This window comes from Nylanderia fulva, unplaced genomic scaffold (assembly GCF_048542155.1).
Source record: "Nylanderia fulva isolate GAGA-0341 unplaced genomic scaffold, ASM4854215v1 Scaffold12, whole genome shotgun sequence".
NCBI lineage: Eukaryota > Metazoa > Arthropoda > Insecta > Hymenoptera > Formicidae > Nylanderia > Nylanderia fulva.
In genome coordinates this window covers 4,793,863-4,817,321 of record NW_028189409.1, presented here as the reverse complement: position 1 = coordinate 4,817,321, position 23,459 = coordinate 4,793,863, and the positions used below count along the sequence as shown (strand labels likewise).

General features: G+C 34.8%; 2 protein-coding genes across 4 annotated transcripts; one reads left to right on the top strand and one right to left on the bottom strand.

The window, feature by feature from the left end:
- Nucleotides 1-546: 546 nt before the first annotated feature.
- On the bottom strand, nt 547-3,897 carry LOC114935250 (Endoplasmic reticulum protein 44). 3 transcript variants are annotated; one of them, XM_085490396.1, is made up of 8 exons: nt 3,807-3,897; nt 2,439-2,763; nt 2,209-2,374; nt 1,952-2,136; nt 1,645-1,871; nt 1,383-1,550; nt 1,076-1,300; nt 547-746 (listed from the first exon to the last, which is right to left on the bottom strand). In XM_085490396.1, exons 2-8 carry the CDS (start codon nt 2,518-2,520, stop codon nt 600-602), a joined length of 1,200 nt encoding a protein of 399 aa, XP_085346522.1. In that variant the 5' UTR covers nt 2,521-2,763; nt 3,807-3,897; the 3' UTR covers nt 547-599. The 3 variants fall into 3 exon arrangements, with proteins under 3 accessions (XP_085346522.1, XP_085346521.1, XP_029163845.2); XM_085490395.1 differs by lacking the exon at nt 3,807-3,897 and adding an exon at nt 2,986-3,472; XM_029308012.2 differs by lacking the exon at nt 3,807-3,897 and having other exon boundaries at nt 2,439-3,472.
- On the top strand, nt 3,122-23,384 carry Sin3A (SIN3 transcription regulator family member A). The gene is made up of 19 exons (XM_085490397.1): nt 3,122-5,418; nt 7,091-7,374; nt 7,458-7,637; nt 7,750-7,831; nt 7,922-8,004; nt 8,276-8,607; nt 8,719-8,953; nt 9,029-9,280; nt 9,562-9,975; nt 10,356-10,810; nt 10,916-11,390; nt 11,470-11,716; nt 11,842-12,207; nt 12,294-12,463; nt 12,549-12,746; nt 13,123-13,395; nt 20,478-20,623; nt 20,701-20,836; nt 20,986-23,384. The coding sequence occupies exons 2-19, from the start codon at nt 7,111-7,113 to the stop codon at nt 21,238-21,240; spliced, it is 4,563 nt and encodes a 1,520-aa protein (XP_085346523.1). The 5' UTR covers nt 3,122-5,418; nt 7,091-7,110; the 3' UTR covers nt 21,241-23,384.
- The last annotated feature ends 75 nt before the right edge of the window (nt 23,385-23,459 follow it).

Here is a 23,459-nt window from a genome sequence, read left to right as displayed (position 1 = left end):
TCGTTATTCGTAATGAAATGTTTTAGGAATACGCGACATGCAATATATTATTAAATTCGATGTATTTCTAAAAAAAAATCGCGACACGTAATATATATTGCACAGTAAAATTTAATTACGTTTTCATTAAGTTATACTTATATATTTTATTGATATAATTTTGTGATTATTACGTAATAATAAAACTACAACAAATAAGTGTATAAATTTTTTTACATTTATTTTATATTTTATTCCAAAATTTTTTAGATATTAAACTACGACATTCCAACTATACTATAATTTCATCATTTTATATACAATAAATAAAAGATTGATATGATATATGTACATGTATCAGTATATATTTGGTCAATTTATCAGTGAATAGATTTAATTTCTCGAAGCAATTTGCTCTATATAACTAATTGAAAGTAATTATCAAAAATATATACAATATAAATAATAAATTTGAATAAAATTTGACAATTTTGAGTTAAAATTTAGAATAAAGGAAATGGATACAAGTGTATATATCCTTAGATCTTTCAATATAAAATATTGCACTTTTAAAATAGAAAAATGTTATAGATTTTATTTCTTTTGAAATTTCTAAGTATTTACATTTGTACATTCGATAATGCTATCAAATTATTAAAACGAGTTTCCTTTACGGAGTTTTGCCGATTAAGCGCAAAATAAGATGGTCCTTGATATGATATTATTGAGCCACCCAGACATTCCTCTCCAGAATATAAAACGGCATACTGAAATATAAATTAGTCTATATATCGATGTTATTAATCTTTTAATGATAATTTGAGAGAAAGAAATATAGAAAGAGAAGATAGATACAATCAATGTTCTCTATTCTAAGTTTTTTCTATTCCAAATTAGATGATTCTCTTGCGCTACTTTCCTACCAGACAAGTTTGCACACAATCATGTTAGCGCAACTTTTTATTTTGTACATGTGCCATTAAAATAAGAGAGTAGAGATGAAGAATATCTTCAAATAGAGAAATGTTTAATTTGTTTGAGCCTATAAAATAGAGGAAATTGATTGTACATTTTATCATTATATACTATAAATTACCTGGCCTTTTGTAATCGCTCGTAAAGGTACGCTAAGGCGGATAAATAAACGATTGTGGGATATTTTATACACATTGCAACCGATTAACGGATTCCTATGTTGAAAGCGAAAGTCACAATTCAATATGCCTTTGTATTTCAATTCCTGTGGTTCCTCATTAATCCAATGAACGTCCTGCGTTATCATAAAGTCGGTATACAATGCTGGATGAATTGTACTGTCCACCTGTAAAGATTAGACATGATTAAGAACTTTTAATTTATTTTCAATGAAATTTTGATCTTTCTCTACTTATTATATTACATACCGCTACAATAGCATTTGTCTTCTGATCCTTGCTAAACACAAAATAGGCCTTCTTACAACCGCCGATTCTGCATCTTTGTCCTATCGTCCATTTATGGATGCCATGATGTCTGCCTATCGACAATCCACTATCTAGGTCTATATATTCACCAGGTTTATCATCTATGTACTGCAGCAATAACAAAATCATAATTATTAAGTGTGCCTTAATTCAATTCGATATACAATATATTCTGTTTGATTACAAACGTATCCTCTTTTACCTCTGAAATAAAATCTTGAAACTCACGTTTACCCACAAAGCAGATACCCATGCTCTCCTTTTTCTGTACTATCTTGTGCAAGCCTGCTTCTTTAGCCATCATCTTTACATCATTTTTCAGATAATTTCCAAGAGGAAACATGCAATGTCTTAAAGCTTGTTGCGGTATTTGATTTAAAAAGAACGTTTGGTCTTTATTACTGTCATGTGCTTGTAATAACTGTACATCTAGAGGATTATTATAATATTGCATTAAGAAAGATTTGATTATTAAACAAGAATAATATTATTTAATATGGGATACTTGCTAGTGTCTGCTTTATAGTTTTCCAAATAAGGTCCAAAGCTCGTTCTGGCATAATGGCCTGTCGCAATCGCATCTGCTTGAAATCTATTACGTGCAAGATCAAAAAATTTACTAAATTTGATATTTTTATTGCACAGAATATCTGGATTTGGAGTCTGTCCCATCTGATACTTTTCTACAAGATTGCTGGAAAAATAAGACATAAAGATTACGTTATCTACATTACTTATTGTAAAAAAAATATATATGTATAAATACCTAAAGACATCGTTCCAATATTCCTTTACAAAATTAACTTGTATTAAAGGAATTTTCAATTTGTCGCAAATCCATTGAGCATCATTGCAATCTTTCTCAACTACACACTTTCCTGTTTCATCTCTAATATCCCAATTCTTCATAAATACTCCAGTGACATTAAATCCTTGAAAAGATATTTTTTTAATAAATATATACGAGAGAGGAATAAAATTCTAAACACTTTTTACCTTTGTTTTTTAGTAGAAGAGCTGTCACAGCGCTGTCGACCCCACCAGATACACCCACCACGACGTTCCTGATCATTTCCATAGAATTTGTCGAGATTCGTATTGCATTATCCAACGTTACGTATTGTTGTGCAACTGTTATAATATTAATTTTCAATTTTTCTAATTATCACATTTGTCCTTTTTTAATCGATCAATTATCTTATTCATAAATCTTTTTCAAATTTTATCCCAGTACATCAGGAATGACGTAATTTGAAAATTTGGACAGAGATACGCCGACATTCATTCGAAATTATTGACATCCCAGGAAAGCGTGGACCAACTAATACAGCAAGTAAAACAGTTTTTAGATTTTGTCCAGAAACGCTTCGATTATTTGCGAACGGACCATGCGGACGGATCGACACACGTCACGTGATCCGGATACGTAAAAAAAAAAAAAAAAAAAAAAAAAGAAAAAACGTAAGCAAAAAAAGTAGAAACAAAAATTTTAATCCATATCTCCCGAAATTTCCGCGATAATTTTCCTTCTCGATACGCGTACCCTGCAAAGATAAAAGCGTCATCGAGATTATTCCGCGAACGTCGCCATTGATCTTTTTCCTCTCTCTCTCTCTCTCGCTCGCGACACATACGACGTCGTGACGTCACGACGGTCGCGAGTGCCATATTGTCGTAAAAATTCGACCGGTCGGCGTCCAATAAACGCGCGGCTCTCGTCCATTCCAAGCCCATCGACAGATAAGCCGCGAACGGGTCGCGGCGCGTAGTGCACTCGGCATGTCGAGTTGCGGCGTGTGCGACGTGAATCCGCGACGCCCCGGCTGGTCGCGGCACGCGTCCAAAATCGCCGACCCGGCGACGCGTCGCCCCAAGCACGTCGCGATCCTGCCGCGACGGCGGGCCATTTTGCGCAGTACCCGTGACCCAGATTACGATGGGGGGTTCGCTCGTCTCTTGGAACAGCTGTTGGCTCCGACGAGACGTCCGCGCCGCGCGGCGAGGGGAGGCGCGCCTACTCGAGCTCGCCGAGCATGCGCGCGCCAAGAGGCGGCTTGACGCAACAATGGCGGCCCAGGGCCGTAGTCGACGCTCATGTTTTTTTTTTTTTTTTAGATACCCGTTTTAGGCGCGGAAATCAATTGCTTTCCAAGGGAGATCGCGCGAGTCTCGGGGTGTCTTATTTCGAGGCACGAAAAACAGGTCGATTCTATATTTTGACAGGTTCACTTCGACAGCGAAGAAACGTTCCTCCGGTTAAAAATATCCTCGCGTCAAAAAATAAGAAACAATCAGCCGATGGAGCATGAAATATTTATTTATATTATTTCCGCTGCGCGCAATGTCAAAATAAATCCCGCGCACCTGCGACAAACAAAATCGTCGGGAGACTTTTTTTCGATTCGTTCGCGGCGCGAAACGGGCACTCGCGGGCAGTGGAGAGCAGCGCCCGAGTGGTTGGTAACAGCGACGCCGCGCCGCTAGCGGCGCAAGACGCTCCTGCGCAGCATCACCCCCACTCTCGGGCGCCGCCTCCCACCACTCCGGCCGTCACCGCCGCTGTCGCCGTTCGTCGTCGTCGTCGTTCGTCCCGTCCCGCTGCGCGCGGCCAGTCGGTTCCTTGTTTGCCATCACACACGAAATCCAATAGTTTGCCTTGTACTGTGGCGAGGGAGTGCGGATGCGCGGTTCGGCGATTTCGCGTTATACGTCGCGTCGACTTGCGTGCGAGAAGAAGCGGAGGAAAAGAAGTCGCGGCGGTGAGTGAATTCGCGGAGTCCGGAGTAAACGAGAGAGAGAGAAGGCACCCGGTGCGATAATGCGCGCCCCGTGCCCGCGCCTAAGATGCACATTAGCCCGCGTTTGTTGTTTACCCACACGACGAGATTCCGCCGATTCCGCTGAGAAGTGATCTCCCGCGCGAGACGAATTCCTGTCCGCGGACGACCGGCCCGTTAAGGCGTTCGTTCATTTTTTTCGTCGGTGAAAAGACCGTGGAATCGCGAGGGAGAAAGAGAGAGAGAGAGAGAGAGGACACGCATAAAAATTGCGCCAAGGGGCGGAGGGGGTGGAGAGGAGGAGGAGGATCCGAGTGTATGTGGAGAAAGAGAGAAGGAGAGCGGGAGAAGAAAGAAGGAAAGACAGACGGAGAGGGAGCGCGAACGCGAACGGAAGAGGAATAGAGAGAGAGAGAGGTGGAAACGGTGCGTGCGGGAGACGGAGAGAGAGAGACAGAGAAGAGAGCTTTTGTGGTGCGTAAGGGTCGATTATACGCCGTCGAGCCGTCGAGAGAGAGGCTCGAGGGATCCCGCCGACCTCGCGGCGAGGGTGCGCGGCGAGGCTCCTTTTAGCGCTGGCGGACCAACAGTGGCCGCACGCGGCGCGAACATTGCGTTACTCGTCGTGAGCGGAGGCCGCGTTATGTATTTACGTAGAACATTGCGTAACGTACAAGGGGCCGGCTAAGTGTGTGCATGTGTGTGTTTGGGAAAAGGCGCGCGACGAGGGAAGGAAGAGAAGAAAATTGACCGAAAAAGAAGAAGAAAAAAAAAAAAAAAGATATCTTCGCTCTTTTCGCGACACGTACATTTCCGCGGTTTCGGCTGCTGCGTGCCCCCTCCCCTTCCTCCCTTCTCTCCCCCCTCCCCACCCCCGGTTTTAGGTGGACGGTGGTAGTACGGGCTCTACGTACGGAGAGTGTGCGGAGAGTTTTGGTTGACTGTACCGGCGCAAGTTTCGCGCGTGCATACGCAGCAGGAATCCAAGCAACCCGGCCGCCGCCGCCGACGCGGATCGAAAGTTTCGGGGGAGCTAGAAGAGGAGAACTCGGCCGACGCCAGTGTGCGGCTACTCGACTCGACTCGACTCGACGCCGAGACCCGTATATTCGTGCCCGTTTGTACGTCGTCGCGCTTCTGCTGCGACGAAACTACGTGGGAGATATAGGGACGCAGAACGTTTTCTCAGATGGAAATTGGTACGGAGAAATTTCCGGGAGAACGAAAGGGTGAGAGAAAGGGAGAGATGCTTCGCCGATCGCTCCGGAACAGTTTGCCTCGACGCCAATTTTTTTTCCACGTATGCGCAAGGTCGAGAACTCTTTGCAGCTGGGGGTCGATCGGGTGTCTCTTTCTCTCTCTCTCTCTCTCTCTCTTTCGTCGAGCTAAACGCGAGTTTGTAACTTATTTTTATAACGTGCCACTCTCACGAGTCGCTCGCGCGTATTTGCTCCTTATTCTTGGGTTTAGACGAGGGATTTACATTTTTCGAGATGCCGCACCGATTTCGTGATTGTGTGACATTATATTACGTCTCTTTCGACGTTTCCCGTGAATCATATTTATTTTGCACAATGAAAAGTAGTTGGTCGAAATGTCTGGATACTTTCGAGTATCGATATTCATTTTAATCGGCAGATTGTTGCGCGAAAAACGCTGTTTATTGTTCAACGTTTGTGATTTCTGAAATGCGTTAAAAAAATAAGTCACGTGTATATATATATAGATTTCTCTGATATTTTATGTTTCATAATCACGACTGAGAGACCCTTGAAGGAAAAAAATGATTCGATCATATGGCGCCATCCAAATTCCCTTTATTTATATTTATATGTGTTTTCGAAAGAATAAATTGGTGCATAATTAAGACATATTCCGTGCGAGTGTTACGATAAAAATGAAGGAGATAAAGTAAAAAAATGGTCTTAAACTATGTCAGGATAAGTTAGGTTATGTAGAAAGTCTCTTCTATCTCAGCATTCCTTACAGGTTAACGATTGGATGATTAAACAGTAAAATCGCTGGTCGAAAGAAAACAGAACAAGATTTTTTTCACTCTAACTTGATATAATTTTCACTTTTCTTCACATATCTGTATCGCAAGATTTACACAGAATATTCCTTAATCATTCACGCAAATTAATTTTACTTGGAAATATATAAATAGATCAAATGTGATGAGAGACTGTTTCTCCGGATGATGCCATATGATTTTGAAATGTCATAATTATGAAATATAAGATACATGATATACATATTTTTCATGTGGGTGTTTTGAAAATTACAAGCAATTTGTGATAAGTAAACTTTTAAATTATATTTGTGAACAGAAATGTGCTTGAAATTATTACCAGTAACTTAAGTATCCTGATAGCTATTTTATGCTGCTAAAATTTTATTAAGAATTACAAATAAATATAATTCATAGGAAATAGATTTAAATTTTCAGTGATACATATTTAATATAATTTTGTACAAAGATACAAGATATATAAAAAATACAAAGATATAAAAGAGGAGCATATATATATTACAAAATTATTAGCTTTACAATCTGAAGATCTTGATAAAATTGATAAATATAATTCATATGAAAACTTAAACATGTACCGTGTATCAAATTAAAAGATACAAATGTGCAACATTGCTCTATATAATACTGTTTACACAATTTAATTTCTTGTGAGATAAACACATGATATGTTTTCAGTATTATATACATATTTATCATTACTTTATATATTTTCACATATATCAACCAAATTCTCAAATAAATCTAAACATATTTCTCATAAAAAATGTATATATCAACATTAAAAAATAATTTGCATATTAGATCCAACATTTGTTAGAATTGTCTTTATTTTTTAGCACTTCCAATGTGATTTGCAATGAAACGTATTCGTGGACTAGAAGACGTAGCATCACCACCAGCAAGGCACTCATCGGTGAGTGCGGGAAGTGGCTTAGGTGGTGGAGGAGGTAGCTTAGAGTACCATGCAAGCAGTGGGATAGGTGTTGTCGTACCTGGTCAAGCAGTTCGATCTGTTGCTTCGAAAGAAATGCCAGGGAGTATACAATTTGGTACTGCCCAGGCTCAGCAGCAATATACCGGTGCAATTGTTGTGCCAACAGCAGCACCATCTCCTATCAAAGTAAGTATAGTTTAGACTACGTGTGTGTATAACAATATATAACAGCATTGCAATAAATATTACAAATGTCATTTAATTTTTAGCAGGCAAGTGGTTCTGCGGGAGGACTTAGTTCTACATGTAGCGGTAGCAACATAAATACTAGTGGTGGTTTGAACAGTGGACTAGGTAGTGGCAATAGTCACGCCATGGCTTCCCAACCACCAACATCAGGATCGCAAAATCAAGTACATACACAACAGCAATCAACAATAAGGCATAAGGTTTGCAGTTTTCAAGTTTTCTCTTAAAATAAATAGAAAAAAAATATATTTTTATTGAGCATTATGCTCATTAAATAAGAAAGTTGTAAAGAAAAGGTAATTGTAATTGCAGGTGCATACTGGTAATATAACACCACTGGCTTCCACTCCACCTGGCTCCAATCAAGGAGGAGGAGGAGGAGGAGGAGGAGGAGGTAGTGGTGGTGGTGGAGGAGGAGGAGGAGGAGGAGGAGGAGGAGGAGGAGGAGGAGGAGGTGGTGGAGGAGGTGGAGGAGGAGGAGGAGGATCTCAGTTTCAGAGATTAAAAGTGGAAGATGCGCTATCTTACCTAGATCAAGTCAAATATAAATTCAGCGATCAACCACAGGTAAATAACCAAAATTTAATGCTTTATGCGTTAACAGTTGATGAAAAGAATTGTATATCTTAAAATGCTGGTAATCTTAAAACTAGTGTATTTTTTTCATTTCCATTGATATACTTTTACATATTAGGTCTAATTTGATGAGAAACTTGATTTGATTGGCTGTTAGCTTTTTACTTTTTTCAACAAACATGCCAATCGTTGAAAGAAGCATCTTGGTGAATCATGTGTAATGAAAAATGCTTGATATTAACATGAATATTTTTATTTATAGGTGTACAATGATTTTTTGGATATCATGAAGGAATTTAAATCTCAAAGTATAGATACTCCGGGCGTTATAACCCGAGTGAGTCATCTGTTCAAAGGACATCCCGAGCTTATTGTTGGTTTCAACACATTTCTCCCACCAGGCTATAAAATAGAAGTACAAGCAAATGAACAAGGATATGCTTTCCAAGTGTCCGTCAGTATGCCAAGTCCAACAGCAACGCACACAGCTACACTATCGCAACATCACTGTACAGTTAATGTTGGTTCACCTCCTGTAGCTAGCCCACCTACGCAGCCTGCAAAAGCACCTCCAGTTTTACAAATAATGCAAGGGTAAATAATATTTTGTTAAATGTAATAATTTATTACATAATTAGAATTTTTCTTTAACTGAAATTATAAAAAAGAAGATACAATATCTGTAATTACGATGTCTGTTCTTAGGTCGGGCAATATTCACCATACTTTAGCAAACAGTATTACAACTAATAGTTTAACTGTTCACGCGCCTTCACCACCGCCGGTTCCAGTGTATAATAATTCGCACGTTAGCACCGCGCAAGCGCAAGCTGTCAGTCAAGCTTTAAGTCAAGCTGATGGTGTATCTACTGGCGGGCAAACGCAACAAAGTCAGCCAGTAGAATTCAATCATGCGATAAACTATGTTAACAAAATTAAGGTAAGGGATTATAATTATAATTAGAAAACATGTAGTAAAGAGTAAATTAATATACTTATAATATATTATTTCTAGAATCGCTTCCAAGGTCAACCAGACAAATATAAACGTTTCTTAGAGATATTGCATACGTATCAAAAAGAACAGAGAAATTTAAAAGAATCTGGACATATGGGAGGTACGAGTTCTGGTGCTACAGGTGGAGCAAAACATTTAACAGAAGCGGAAGTTTACAGCCAAGTGGCTAAATTATTCGAAAATCAAGAAGACTTGCTTGCTGAGTTTGGACAATTTTTGCCAGATGCTACTAATCAGCAAAGTTCGTTGGTGAGTCATCTATTTATGATAGAACAAACCAATAATTTTTAATTTTAGTAGAAAATTGCAATCTGTTTGAAGAATCTAAAATACATAATAAATTTGTTACAAGTAAACTTTCAAACTGCACACAACCACACAAGACGCAAATATTATTAGATTTACCATATTCGTTTAAAATCCATGTCTTGTTATTTGAATATTTATTAATAATTATATACAAAAGTCAAATCTTTTTTATTATTAAGAAAAATTTTTCATGCAAAACAGTGAGTTCTGATTCGTATTAGTCTGCTATGTTTCAGACTAACAAAACAACATCGATTAACGATCATACGGCGATTGTTAAGAAACCAATTGGGCTCAAAACACCTTACAACAATTCTGGAACTATTTCGAGAGATCTTCGAGAATCCGGCAGCACGGCCGGATTGGAACGCGATAGTCGAGATCATAGAGAACGGGAACGAGAACGAGATAGATCAAACGTACGAGACATCAATAGCGGGCAGAAATTTGGGCACAGCACCGGACAGTTGAAGAGGAGTCCATCGTTCTCAACTTCGGCAACAGCCGGAAATTCTCATCACGTGCAACACGGGCCGCCCCCTTTGAAGAAACCCAAAGTTACTTCGATGCGCGACGTTACTATAGCGGAAGCTGGCAAATATGGTACTCTCAACGACTATGCTTTCTTTGACAAGGTGAGTAACATTTTGAATATTCATCTCTCTTCAATTTTTATTACAATATTCTCTTTAAGACTCCTGGCTCCTCACCGACGTGTTGGAATTGTGACGTCAGAGGCGAGAAACATACGCAAAAAATTCTTAGATGCCATGTCAAAATAAAAAGATATTTCGATGAAACATCACTTCAAATAGTTTTAGTACACTCTTAAATTATCTCGAAAATTACCTTTTTCCCTTTATAATTAATTGTAAAATTGAGTCCAGTCTGTAAATGCGTTAAAGCCATCTGACGTCATAATTTAACATGGCCGTAGCGAGAAATCCAGGAGCCTTAAGAAAGAAATATTTTTTAAAGTAAATTTATAATAAATTATTCATAATATTTCTCTCAGGTTCGAAAATCGCTTAGATCGCAAGATGTTTACGAAAATTTCCTTCGATGTCTTGTGCTTTTCAATCAAGAAATAGTATCGAAATCGGAACTCGTTCTATTGGTGACACCGTTCCTCGGCCGTTACCCCGAACTCTTGCGTTGGTTCAAAGATTTCCTCGGTTATTTACCCGCTGATTCGTCCGCCACTATGACAACAAACTTGGGTAATGCAGTAGGAGTGGAGACTTTCCCAAACAGTGTTGTACGGAGCCATCAGGAACGACCGCAAAACGACTTGGCGATAGAAATCGATTACGCAGCGTGCAAACGATTAGGAGCGTCGTATTGTGCATTGCCAAAATCGTATATTCAACCAAAATGTGGCGGCAGAACGCAATTATGTAAGGAAGTTCTCAACGATACTTGGGTCTCGTTCCCAACTTGGTCAGAAGACAGCACATTTGTAACATCAAGGTAAGCAATCAGATTTCATCTATATAAAAATTAAATACTTTTCACACACGATAATAATTAGATATTATAATTTATATACGAAATTCAATATATTCATTTGTCCAGGAAAACTCAATACGAGGAGTCCATATATCGTTGCGAGGATGAACGCTTCGAATTGGACGTCGTAATAGAAACCAATGCATCGACGATCAGAGTACTCGAAGGCGTTCATAAAAAAATAAATAGGATGAGCCAAGAAGAAGCACAGAAATATAAACTTGACGATTGTCTCGGTGGTTCTTCCCCGACGATTCATCAACGAGCGATAAAGAGGATATACGGCGACAAATCTCACGACATCATAGAGGGTCTGAAAAAGAATCCTCAAATAGCTGTGCCTATTGTACTCCGCCGATTAAAAGCTAAGGAGGAAGAATGGCGGGAGGCGCAAAAGGGTTTCAATAAAATCTGGAGAGAACAGAACGAAAAATATTACTTAAAATCCTTGGATCACCAGGGGATTAACTTTAAACAAAACGATGTAAAAGCATTAAGGTCTAAAAGTTTGTTCAATGAAATTGAAACAATATACGATGAGGTTGGTATACTTGTTTTATTTATTCTCTTAATTTTCTCTTTCAATTTTGTAATTATTTAATGCGTTAATTATTATACAGAGACATGAACAGGGTGATGACGGTAACGGTGATGGTCAAGGAAACAGTGGTCCGCATCTCATTCTACCGTACAAAGATAAATCTGTATTAGACGATGCTGCTAATCTCTTAATTCATCATGTTAAACGGCAAACTGGTATCCATAAAGAAGACAAGCAGCGGATAAAACTTTTATTGAAGCATTTCATACCCGATCTCTTTTTCCATACGCGACAAGAACTTAGTGATGACGAAAGGGATGAAGATGGTAAGATTCTTTACGATTTCTCTTCGCCATAAGTGAAACCAATTTTTCTATTTTAAATCATTCTATTCCTATTTAAAACGGAATTGAGTGCTACATATAATATATATGCTTCCTTTTTGTTACAGATGAAAAGGAAGATATAAATGTGGCAACAACGTGTAACAATTCCCAGTCTGCGACGACTACTTCGTTAAGTGGTCTGCAAGCTAATAGGAGTAAGGCTCCCGTGTCGCCAAATATGTCTTCCACGTCCATCAAAAATGAACCCGATATCAAAGTACCTATATCCACTCTCTCGAGTGATCCTCTTGAAGCATATACACTTTTCATGGCCAGTAATAATTGGTACCTCTTTTTGAGGTTACATCACATACTTTGCGAGAGATTAACGAAAATGCGCGATAGAACAGCCGCTCTCATCGATGAAGAATCAAAGTATAAGCAGCAACGCAAGGAAAGTACAGCGATTGCTTTAAGATTAAAACCAAAAAGTAAGTTTACTCTGTGTATAATCGATTATATGGTTTTGCTTTTATCAATCAATTGTATTAATCATTTCCATCATTGTGTGCTTTAGATGAAATCGAATTTAAAAATTATTATAACACCTTTCTGGATATGGTCAAAAATGTTCTCGATGGAAATATGGAAAGCACAGCGTACGAGGACACGTTACGAGAAATGTTTGGTATACATGCCTACATTGCCTTTACTCTTGATAAGATCGTAACTTACGCTGTGAGACAAGTAAGTGAATTCCGTAAAATTTTCTTTTGATATTGTGAAAGGAAAAACGATGAGTGTTCGAAACTACATATATATTTTCTGATAGTTGCAGCACTTGGTCACAGATACTATATGCCAGCAATGCATGGAATTGTTCCAAAGAGAACAACGTCAACCTAAGGAAAACGGAAGTGGTGCCGGTGGGCCGTGCATCGGGTCACACGTGAGATTAAGTGCTGAATTATCATATCAACGTAAAGCGGAAAAGACAATGGTGGATGAAAATTGTTTCAAAATATACATAGTAAGTATCTTTAAAATACTTGATTTATCGTATACTAGTGGTTTCAATGTAGCAATTATTTTATATATATATATATATATAATTTGTGTGTGTATATAAAACTCTAATAAATTAATTTTTTATACACGAAATAATTTATAAAATGTTATTATTTTATGTATAAAAATGTTTGACTAGATTTTTGGGAATTATTTTAATAAAATAAGCAAAATGCAAAATGTGTGTGTGTGTGTTTGAAATAAAGTTAAATCAAATATTAAAGAATTTAATCAAATATCTCAATACAAATCAGATTTGTCATTAATGACATGCTACATTGAACGTTTTATATAATTAGGATATAATCTCATCTTACATTCTCATCTTTTTATTACAGTTCCAAAATGCCTGCAAAATGACAGTGGAGTTGTTAGATACAGAAGGCGACGAAACAGTGGATAGTGGCTGTAGAGAGAGAGAAAGGGAAGGCGTTGCAGCCACTGAAAAATGGTCGACGTACGTTGAGAGATATCCAGCTGGTCAGACTAGCCCAAAAGACACTCCTGCCTTAACAGAGAATGAGCCGCCGACCAATCATCCTGTGAGTAGCGACCAGGCAGCAAGGGGGGGGAGGGGCAGAAAACGCAAGAACACTGACATTAGTAAGAAGGTATAGGATCCAAATACCTTTTCATAATCATTAATCAACGTTCATTCGCGTAATAATTCTGATACCTGTGATTAGAATTGTTGTACGAATCGTCGTTTTTATTTGGCGTACAACAAAAGTATCCCCAAAGAATAAAGGTATGATGGAAAATTTTTTTTCTATCACAAATAGAATTGATTTGTGAAAAAGTAAAATGAAATATTGAGCACTTTCTTTCGCGGAGTGCGATCTTCGTATAAATTTCGTCGGAATAGGAACACGCGACTTGTGAAAAATATACGGATACATATACATTGCTAAATTATATTTACGCGAACGATTAGGACAATCGTATTAATTTCCCATAATTATCATATCAATTATAAAATTTCTGTACATGTATCCAACGTTTTATCTAATTAAATATTCTTTTCATACGCGAAGCAGAAAGCAACGTTCATATACTTATTATATTTTATAATAATTGGAAATTTATAAGCGACTTATAAAATTCTTCTCTTCGGCCGTAATCATCTATGTGGTGATGCAAATTACATGAAATTTTCTGATTTGTTATAACAGTGCATTTCTCAATCTTTTTTAAATACAAATGTTTGTCATTCAAATGATTTTGATCTATTAATTGCAACATTCTAAGTACGAAACCATCGCAAATATTAGATAATATATTTTTGTTTCATACATAATTTATTTCTTTTATATTATATATAAATTTTATTATATGTATATATAATATATATTTTATTACATATTTATTTATTCGATATATATATATATATATATATATATATATATATATATACATATATATTAAATATGTATATTATTTATATATATATATATATATATATACATATATATATATATATATATATATATATATATATGTATGTATTATTATATATAAAATATATTCAGAGAAAAATGAAAAGCAAAGTTAATACACAATTAAATTCTTCTAAATTAAATATTGTATTAAATCATATATTTTTTACTTATCCTTTTTTTTATTACATTTTTACTGCGAATTCTTGATTTCATTAAAAAAGCAAATTAGTTTTAATTTGCAATTGAAGTTACATACGATATCTATAATTTTCTTATATGAATAAATATCTTCATTTTTATAAGATGATTATGATATTTAAATAAATTTTCTAAAAAAGAAAAAAGAGAAATGTTTTATGTAAAATTACAGCAATTCCATATATTAAAAATATGACTTTCTAAAGTCTTACACGATAATAATATTAATCAAAATAAATGAGGAAAATTTCATGTATGTATTACCGTATTATACATACTACATTTGTTTCACCATTATGCATTCATTCAATAATGGATGTTATCAGAAATCCAGTGTCGTTGTGAGATAAAAGAGTGATGACCAATTGTAAAAAATATTGATAAAAAATTGTATAAAACACAGAAAAGGGATAACTGGCATATGTTTCACAAAGTCATCTTAGCAGTGCCATAATGAATGTAAAGTAACAATTAAATGAACAATTTAGATGCCCTTCTTTAGATTGAACGTACATTGTCATTTAACTAGTTACATATTTCATGAAGAAAAACAAATTTTATTGTACATACTTAATATATTTGTAATATGTAATGATATTTCATCTTTTTCTCTTTCTCTCTCTCTCTCTCTCTATATATATATATATATACATATATATATATATATATATATGTATAAAAAATATTTTTTACAGTTTGCGAAAAATTGAAACTATATAATACACATAGATAGACATAGTAGAACAAAAAAATCTTGTAATAAAATGTGTTATATGTTTTTACTTAAAGTAAAAATGAATATTTGAGTGAAAAATTAATCTCCATTTATTTGGCCACATCTTTTTTTTTTTTAAATTTATATTTCGTTCTTTGTGACTTAACAAAATTACAGTTTATTTGAAATGTATATTTTTCCGAATCATAACAATAAGTAAATCTTGTAAAAATATTTTGGATAAAATGGTAAGGACACGCGTTACAGTTATGTGTATCTTTGATGAGAAGATAGATTTTGAATTATAAAAATAAGAAAATGACCTTATAGACAACTTATATTTCATTGAGTAAAACAAAGTGGCAATATATAATTGAGAACAAGATTAGTCGGATAAAAGTAATGTAATTTTATTAATTTTAATGATTAAGTCAATTTTATTAAATTAATTTTTTAGCCAAAATTTAATGGATATATATATTTCACCAGTATACAATTTGTATAATTTTTTTTATAATTTATTCAAAATGTAGTTTTTTATCATCCAGTTCTGTTAAGACACGCGTATTAAATTGAGAAACATTAATAACATTAGTGAAAACAAATTTATTTAAAATATCTTACACATATAAAATGTCTCTTGTAAATATTTTGTTATCTACTTTTTTATTTATCTTTGTTTTTTTAAATCAGAATTTCTATTGTTATGCATATCTACATATATACAAAAAAGCTCATCTTCTTTGAAACATGTAACTATTTAGATAAATATGTGCGTGTCATTTGAAAGAGAAGGCATCTTTTTATATATATTTAGTAAATGATTGAAAGGACGAAAATAATCCTTCGTAACTTCTATTGTAATACTTGGATTAGTCAATTCTTGAAAAAAAAAATTCCTTTTATTTTCTCTTTTCATCTGATATTATATTAGATAAGGAAATATATATATATATATATATATATATATATATATATATATATATAATATTAGATTCTCTTTATAAATTATTAGATTTTTAAAAAAATGTAAATATCTCTAACAAATTTGTACATACATTTTGATACATACGCAATATAAGATTGCTCGATAGATGGATCGCGAAGTTTCATACTTAACTCTTATTATCGTATTCAGAAATGCAGTACATAGTGAAGCCTTTGGAAAGGAAACATAAATAGATACATATATATATCATTCATTGACTTACCTGAACACATTACTTCCACGCCATTATTAGACGTTATATAATAACATTAATAATTATACTTTGTATCACTTTTTTTTACTTGGACTATCTAAGAAAACAAATGTGCTTTTCAATTGATCTTTTTTTTCTATCAATCAAATTTTGGGCGGTCAGACACTTGCGTAGAAACGAGAGAGCGATGCGTAGAAAAAAAAACGAGAGCATAGAATTCTCTTATGTAATCTCTTGTACAAAAATTAGGGTAATTGTCGGAGAAACATCGAACATCACTGTATACGTGTTTAGGCTCTTTTTGAACTGCTCTTCAGATAGTTAAAAAAAAGTGTTTTTTTCCATACGTTGAAAGGATCTATGCGCGTTTGCTCCATACGAGGGCACAGCGCGTCATGCTACACATTTCAAGATACCCCCAAAGTATGTTACAGGATCAGCTGTAGTACGATGCACTATGCCCTTGTATGAAACAAGCGCACGCATTGGTTTTACCTAACGAGTCTACGAGAGTCTGCGACAAGACTGTACTGTGGCGTGGAGCTGAGTGTGTTTATTAGCTTAACTGTTGCGTCCTTCATTAGACACACATGTATATATACATAATATACTTTGCTATGTACATAAATGATATATAGATAGTAAAGCAGAGATACTATATACGCATTGTACCATTATATGATGTATATAGAAAAGTCAGTTGTAATTTTGCATCAATTCTGTAAGAATGTTTGATAAACGCGACAGTATAAAATATTAATATCCCGCAGTATTTTTGTCATTTTACCAAAGGTTTCACATTCTTAGGTTTTTCTTCTTTTTTTTCTTTTTTGTGCAGTTTCATTCTTGCGTCAAATAACTTGTCGCTCGGGTTTCTCGATACCGGTTTCTATAGACTAACAAAGACTACTTCGGAGGTCGAAATTATTCTCCTTTTCTATTATTATACGCAATCGCTTTTTTTTCGTATTATATTTTTCCTCGGAAGAATTCGTACGATATACAGTTATATTAGTGGCAGAACATATAACACATTTCTGACACTTGTTCTTTCTTGATAATGATCTCATACTCTTTGCACAAATTATAAGCATAAATTTTCCAAGTAGCCTATACTAAAGTTTCAATAGTATACCATTTATTTTCTATAATATGTTCTTTTTATCAATTTAACGACAATACACAGACTTGCATAATATAAATAATTATATGAGTCAAAATTATATAACAATTTACACTTGAGCACTTTGTTACTTGTATTTTAATTGAGATCATTATACATTCATGATACACGTGGATAGGATTACAAGAATTATACCTTTATTTTTTTAGGGTGTTATTAAAAAGCTCTCTTCTTTTCTCTCTCATTTACAACGTCTGAATACCTTGTGAACCTCTGTCCGTTCACAAATAATGAATAATTTATCGTCCTGGAGTTTAAGTTAATCAATTATTTACTCTGTCTAAATTTCCATATAAAAACGAAATGTAAAAATTTCAGTCTAAAATTCCGATATGATAAAACTCGAAACTCAACATTTTCATTTTCATGATATATAAAAATATGAAGGGAAGAAGACGATGTAAATTATAAGGAAATTTTAATGCATTATGTATTTTATATTTCAAATGACAATCGATATTTAAATTTGCACCGAAGACTATTTCTGTTAATGATTATCAAGAAGCTTATTTTTACGCATGCACTATTATTCATAATATAATTATACAAATAGAATTCATCGTTGTTAACAAATGCAGCTTTTAGCACAATCTCAATTAAGTTTTTACGAATATATTTTCGCGAATGTTTCATCTCTTTTCTCATTCTACACAGAGAGAATTTTCTCTTAAAATTTATCCTCAAAATTCATGATAATCGTGGGACAATTAGAAAAACTTAAGAGTTTCTCTGATTAATATTTACCACGATAAGATATAAAAAATATAGTAAAAAATTTCAATAATTTTAAAATATATTAAAAACTTGTGATTCTTTAAACGTTTTAAGTAAAATAATGTTAAAAAAGTGATAAACAAAATATTTTTATATAAAATATATAATATTTTCAATCCAGCTCAATCATTCATGATAATTTTAACATGCAATTTTCGGTTTATTACTAAATACGATATTTGTAGTGAATTTTGCGGTGATGAAATATAACGAAAAATTTTCTCTGTGTACTTGCATTCTTTCTCGTAGCACTTGTCAAAAACACGCGCACCGTCGCTTACTAGCTGTCAATTGCCCGATGTGCGTTTCAATCTTAAGCTATCGATTGGCTCGGAAAGCTCCAAAAAAATTATTTTTCAAAAGCAACAATAATCGCTCGCGAGAGACGGAAGAACACACATACTTACTAAGAAAAAAATCGGAGGCGTGAAAAAATCTTGAAACAATGCGGCTTCGCGCGAAGCTTCCACCTTTCTTTCTCCGTAAACGCATCTCTTACAAAGCTCCGGTTTTTTTTTTCTTTTTTTTTTCTTTTAAATTTTCCGGAGCATTCGTGTCGAACCGATAACCCGTTCTATCGTTCTTATTCATTAAATGCGAGCGCACCGATCACAACACAGTGCGGGAATTTATCTCGTCGATTGCGAGAAACAGAATTTCTTATCTGCTTCTCTCTCTCTCTCTTTCTCTCTCTCTCTCCCCCTCCCTCTCACACATCACTACCGCGGTAAATAAATTCATCGTCGTACAAAATGGCGCTCGTCCAGGCCTGAACGGGTTCGGTCGGGTCGGGAACAACATATAATGGGGAACGCGGAGGAGAGAAAGGCGGAAAAGGCGGCGGCGGCGCTGTTCGAGTCATCGTTGCTCGAGCAACCTGCCTGCGCCGATGTGCATACTCGTTCTCGTTCCAGTGGCGTATGCGCAGAAATTTCGACTCGTCCGCCGCCACCCCGCAAAACGAGTTTTCAGATACGCGCTTCCCCCCACGCGCACATCCGTTATCAATACTCCGGCAACTCCTGGAACAATAGAACGAGTGAGACACGAGAAAATGCCGCGCGCCTCTCCCTCTCTCTTTCTCTTGCATTCTTGCATATTATGCACTTTATGTTATAGTTTTTGTAATAATATCAAAAGGGAGGGATATAAATACGAATAGCGAGATTTTTTAAAAAATAATTATCAGCGTTACGTCAATTTGGAAAAAAAGTTTCTTTTGATGAGCAAACGAGTTGTTCCAAAATTGTAAAATTGCACAAACTTGTGTCTCGAAATTTATTTTATATTTATTTTTTTCATTTTTTTATTTTATATATTCTTTTACGTATCGATTTTTTTAGCAAAATGTAAAATCGCAAATCGAAATTATTAATAATAAAGAATTTTGTATTTTTATTCAAGTAATATATTAATAAAAATTATATACTTACACGTTTGCAAATAAAATTACTCTGCAACAAAATTATCGCTAATACATTTTTTTTATTTTATATTTTTTATATGCATTTAAATGCATCAAAAGGAACTTTTTTATTGTCAGTTTTTCTACAACATGATGAGATTCGAGATATATATTTTAATTATTTTCTGCTTATTAATACACGTTTGCAAAATATGTAGATACAAAAATTAGCAATCAATATTTATTGAAAATAATATTATGTTAATTATTTAACATCTCGCAAATTATTAAATAAAAAGATGTCAGTGATGTCTGTTGCTCCAAAATTTGATAGATTTATGTATTTAAACATACACGTACATACGAGGGTAATTTCTTATCTTTCTTTTTCTCTTACATACATATTTGATAAAAAAGAAGTTTGCATATGATAATACAGATGATATTGCATGGAAAAGAGATATTTAAATACACATACAATTTTAAATATTGTTCTTTAACATCATTTTTGTGACTAGAGAGATCACTAGATTTATTACATACATATTTAGTATCTTCAAAATATAATTTTTTCTTTCCTTATTAATCTTTGTATTTCTAAATTATATATGAAAAACTGTATAATAATTATAAAATTCAAAGATATTCTCTTTTAAAAATATTTTACTTCTTTAAATTGCGATGTATAATGCCTTAAGGAGACTTGGTATATACTTAAAACTATTTTAACTTAAAGTATTACTTAAAAATAATACTGTATTTCATGATTTGTTGTAGATGGATACTTGGAGTTTATTAGGCAGAACTTCGGGACGAAAACCCATCTTCCTTTGTCGCAACGTAAGGTCCTACCGAAAACACGCTGCGAAATTAGCGAAGGAGAAACAGTTGCTTAACGCCAATCATCCGGAGAGAGTCACTGAGTAAGTAATACCTGATACATATATCAGCCTAAATATTAACTCGATTTTGTTCTCTATTTGATGTAAATTTGTTACAGGCCGATCGACGCTCCCGACATTATCAATTCCGACGAAACGCAATGTAGATTTAATCCCAATAGCTATACCATGTTTTTCATTGTTCACAAGGATAGGCTCCTTTACAAACAGAACTCCATTAGCCGTGCGAGGATGGTATGTTTGCAATTACTGGAACACTGACATTTTTCATTCGTTTATACATATATATTTAAAACGATGTTTATTACGTATCTCAGATTGTATAAATCAAATTTATATAGTAAATAAAACAAATGTTTAACATCTTTTTGTATTCCCAACAGTCTCACGCAGCCGTAACGAAGCGTATGGACTCGAAATTCCATCATTGGCACTCATCGTGGATATCGAAGAATGGCACAGAGACCCAACATCGATTGTGCCAGGATTGGCTGATGGGACGATACGAGAACTTGATTCCTCATAGGACACGAGTTGTAACGGATAACGATCAGACACGTTCCCCGTATCGGCAATACAATCGTTTCAAAGTAGAACGCCTGCAATCTGATCTATTGACGTCGGAACCGTGCGTCTAATCTTACTCGACGGAATTTCTTGCCATCATTTGAAATTTCCCAATATCGCCACACTCGCAACAATTAATCTCGTATCAGCGAAAGTTCTTTTTTTTTTGTTTTTTTTTCTTGCAGCTGCATGCATGCGCGGCGTTTGGATACGATTTTCACTTCGAAACGGAAATTCTTAAAATATGATTTTGTTTTAACGCGAGAAAGCTAGCAGATTTTGTACAGACTGCACTCGATATTCGAAGAAATTTTAGATTAGCCGCCGGTTCGGGAATTATTAATTTCAAGAATGTAATTGGTCAATGACCGTCCATATGTTATATATTATATATCGTACTATATATTTTTACACAAAGAAAAAAAGAGGTTTATTCTTCACTGTACAGATACGATGCATATAAAACGACATAATAACATACACTGAGTGATACTATCGCACTGAATTCCCTGCATTAAACAATTTTTGTTGCAATTATTTTTATTACGTTCTACGTGCTTCGCAAGATTAATCAATTTACCGCATTTGTTTGATTAGGCATATGTTTGCATCTATAAATATATAAAAATATGTTTAGAATTATAACGTATACACTTGAAAAATGTACATATATACATTTATACGTGCATTGTGTGTATATATATGTATATATGTGTATGTATACGTATTATACATGCATACAGACACACGTGTATATACAATATAAAACAAGTATAGATTTGTACAAAGGAAACTTTAGAGTTTATGTTCGATTCGTCCTTCAGGCCGCAACGTAGAACCATTAAAGATATAGAAGACGGTAATGTTCCTGGACAGTGCGATAGAGTCGAGTATGCTGAAAAATCAACGTAGCGTGGAAGGCTAAGACCGTGAAAAGTGTCATTGACCTACCACGCGCGATCATACGACAAAAGTCTAATTGTGTTATGTCAGTTTTCTAGTGTATAATGTCACAAATGCAATAAAGTGCGACTTCTCGACAGCACATTATAAGAGCATTATAATAAGGAACAAGAAACGCGCGTGTGTATGTGTGTATAATTCGCAAATATCTTTGTGAGGCATTGCACTTATCAATGGAATGCTGATGCGTTTCTATGAGAAAATAATCGCTATTAAACTTACTCCGCGTAATCTTCACCACGTGTGCTTTTTTCTCATTTTAAATCATAAAACAAACGAAGCTCGTGCGTAATACGCATTTAATGAATGAAATAATCACGCGTTTGTCACGCGATAAACGATCGATCGGTCAATAACGTCGATGGCGGATGCGACACTTCTCGGTCTCGGTCACACTTGTCGACTCTTACGGAGGCTTAATCCGAAATAATGTAAAGTGATATTTGCGCCTGACACGAGCACAAATCACATTTTCTAGCCACACACGCGTCTATATATATATGATAATTACATATATTATAAAGCGGAGTCTCACTCTCCCTGCTTCTACAAATGTGTGTATGTGACCTTTTACTCGATTTTGAAAAAACTTAGATTGAGATAAGAATGAGATAAAATTAGATATTTAATTATAACATAATGTAGTCGTACTATACATTATACATACCGTAATTTGTAATTCTAATACACGATACTGTGGTTGTATATTTATTGAAGCATTTCCTCGTCTGTAAAATAAATAAAAAAGAAGAGAAAGCCACATGAGGGGAAGAGAACAGGAGAGAGAGAGAGAGAGAGAGAGAGAGAGAGAGAGAGAGAGGAAAAATGAATAAATGTCAAAATATATAATTATCAAATTAACAAGTTGGTAATTTATATTTAGAGGATCAGCTCACAGAATGTGTTATGGTGGCCTTCATTAAAAAAAAAAAATATATATATATGTATATTTTTTCACTCTGCGCACTTGAAATGCGTTGTAAATGTCAGCAATGTGCAGCCATTCCATCGCTTATTCCGATTCAACTTGTTAATTTAAATCGATTCATATTTCGCCATTTATTCTCCCTATTCGCTTCTCTTTCCGGTCAATTAAATTTTGAACACCAAACGAAGGAAAGAAAGTGGGATGAGAAACGCGGTCTTCCCGATGTCTGATTATACTTCTGACTATATAATTGTATTTTACGAGAAAATTGCTAATTTTAAAAAGTTAATGTGTATATCAAAAATAAATGTACAGGCAATTTTACTACTCGAGATAATAATTTAATGTTGATATATATTTTGCACACAAATAATTATAAGTATTAATAAAACTATTATA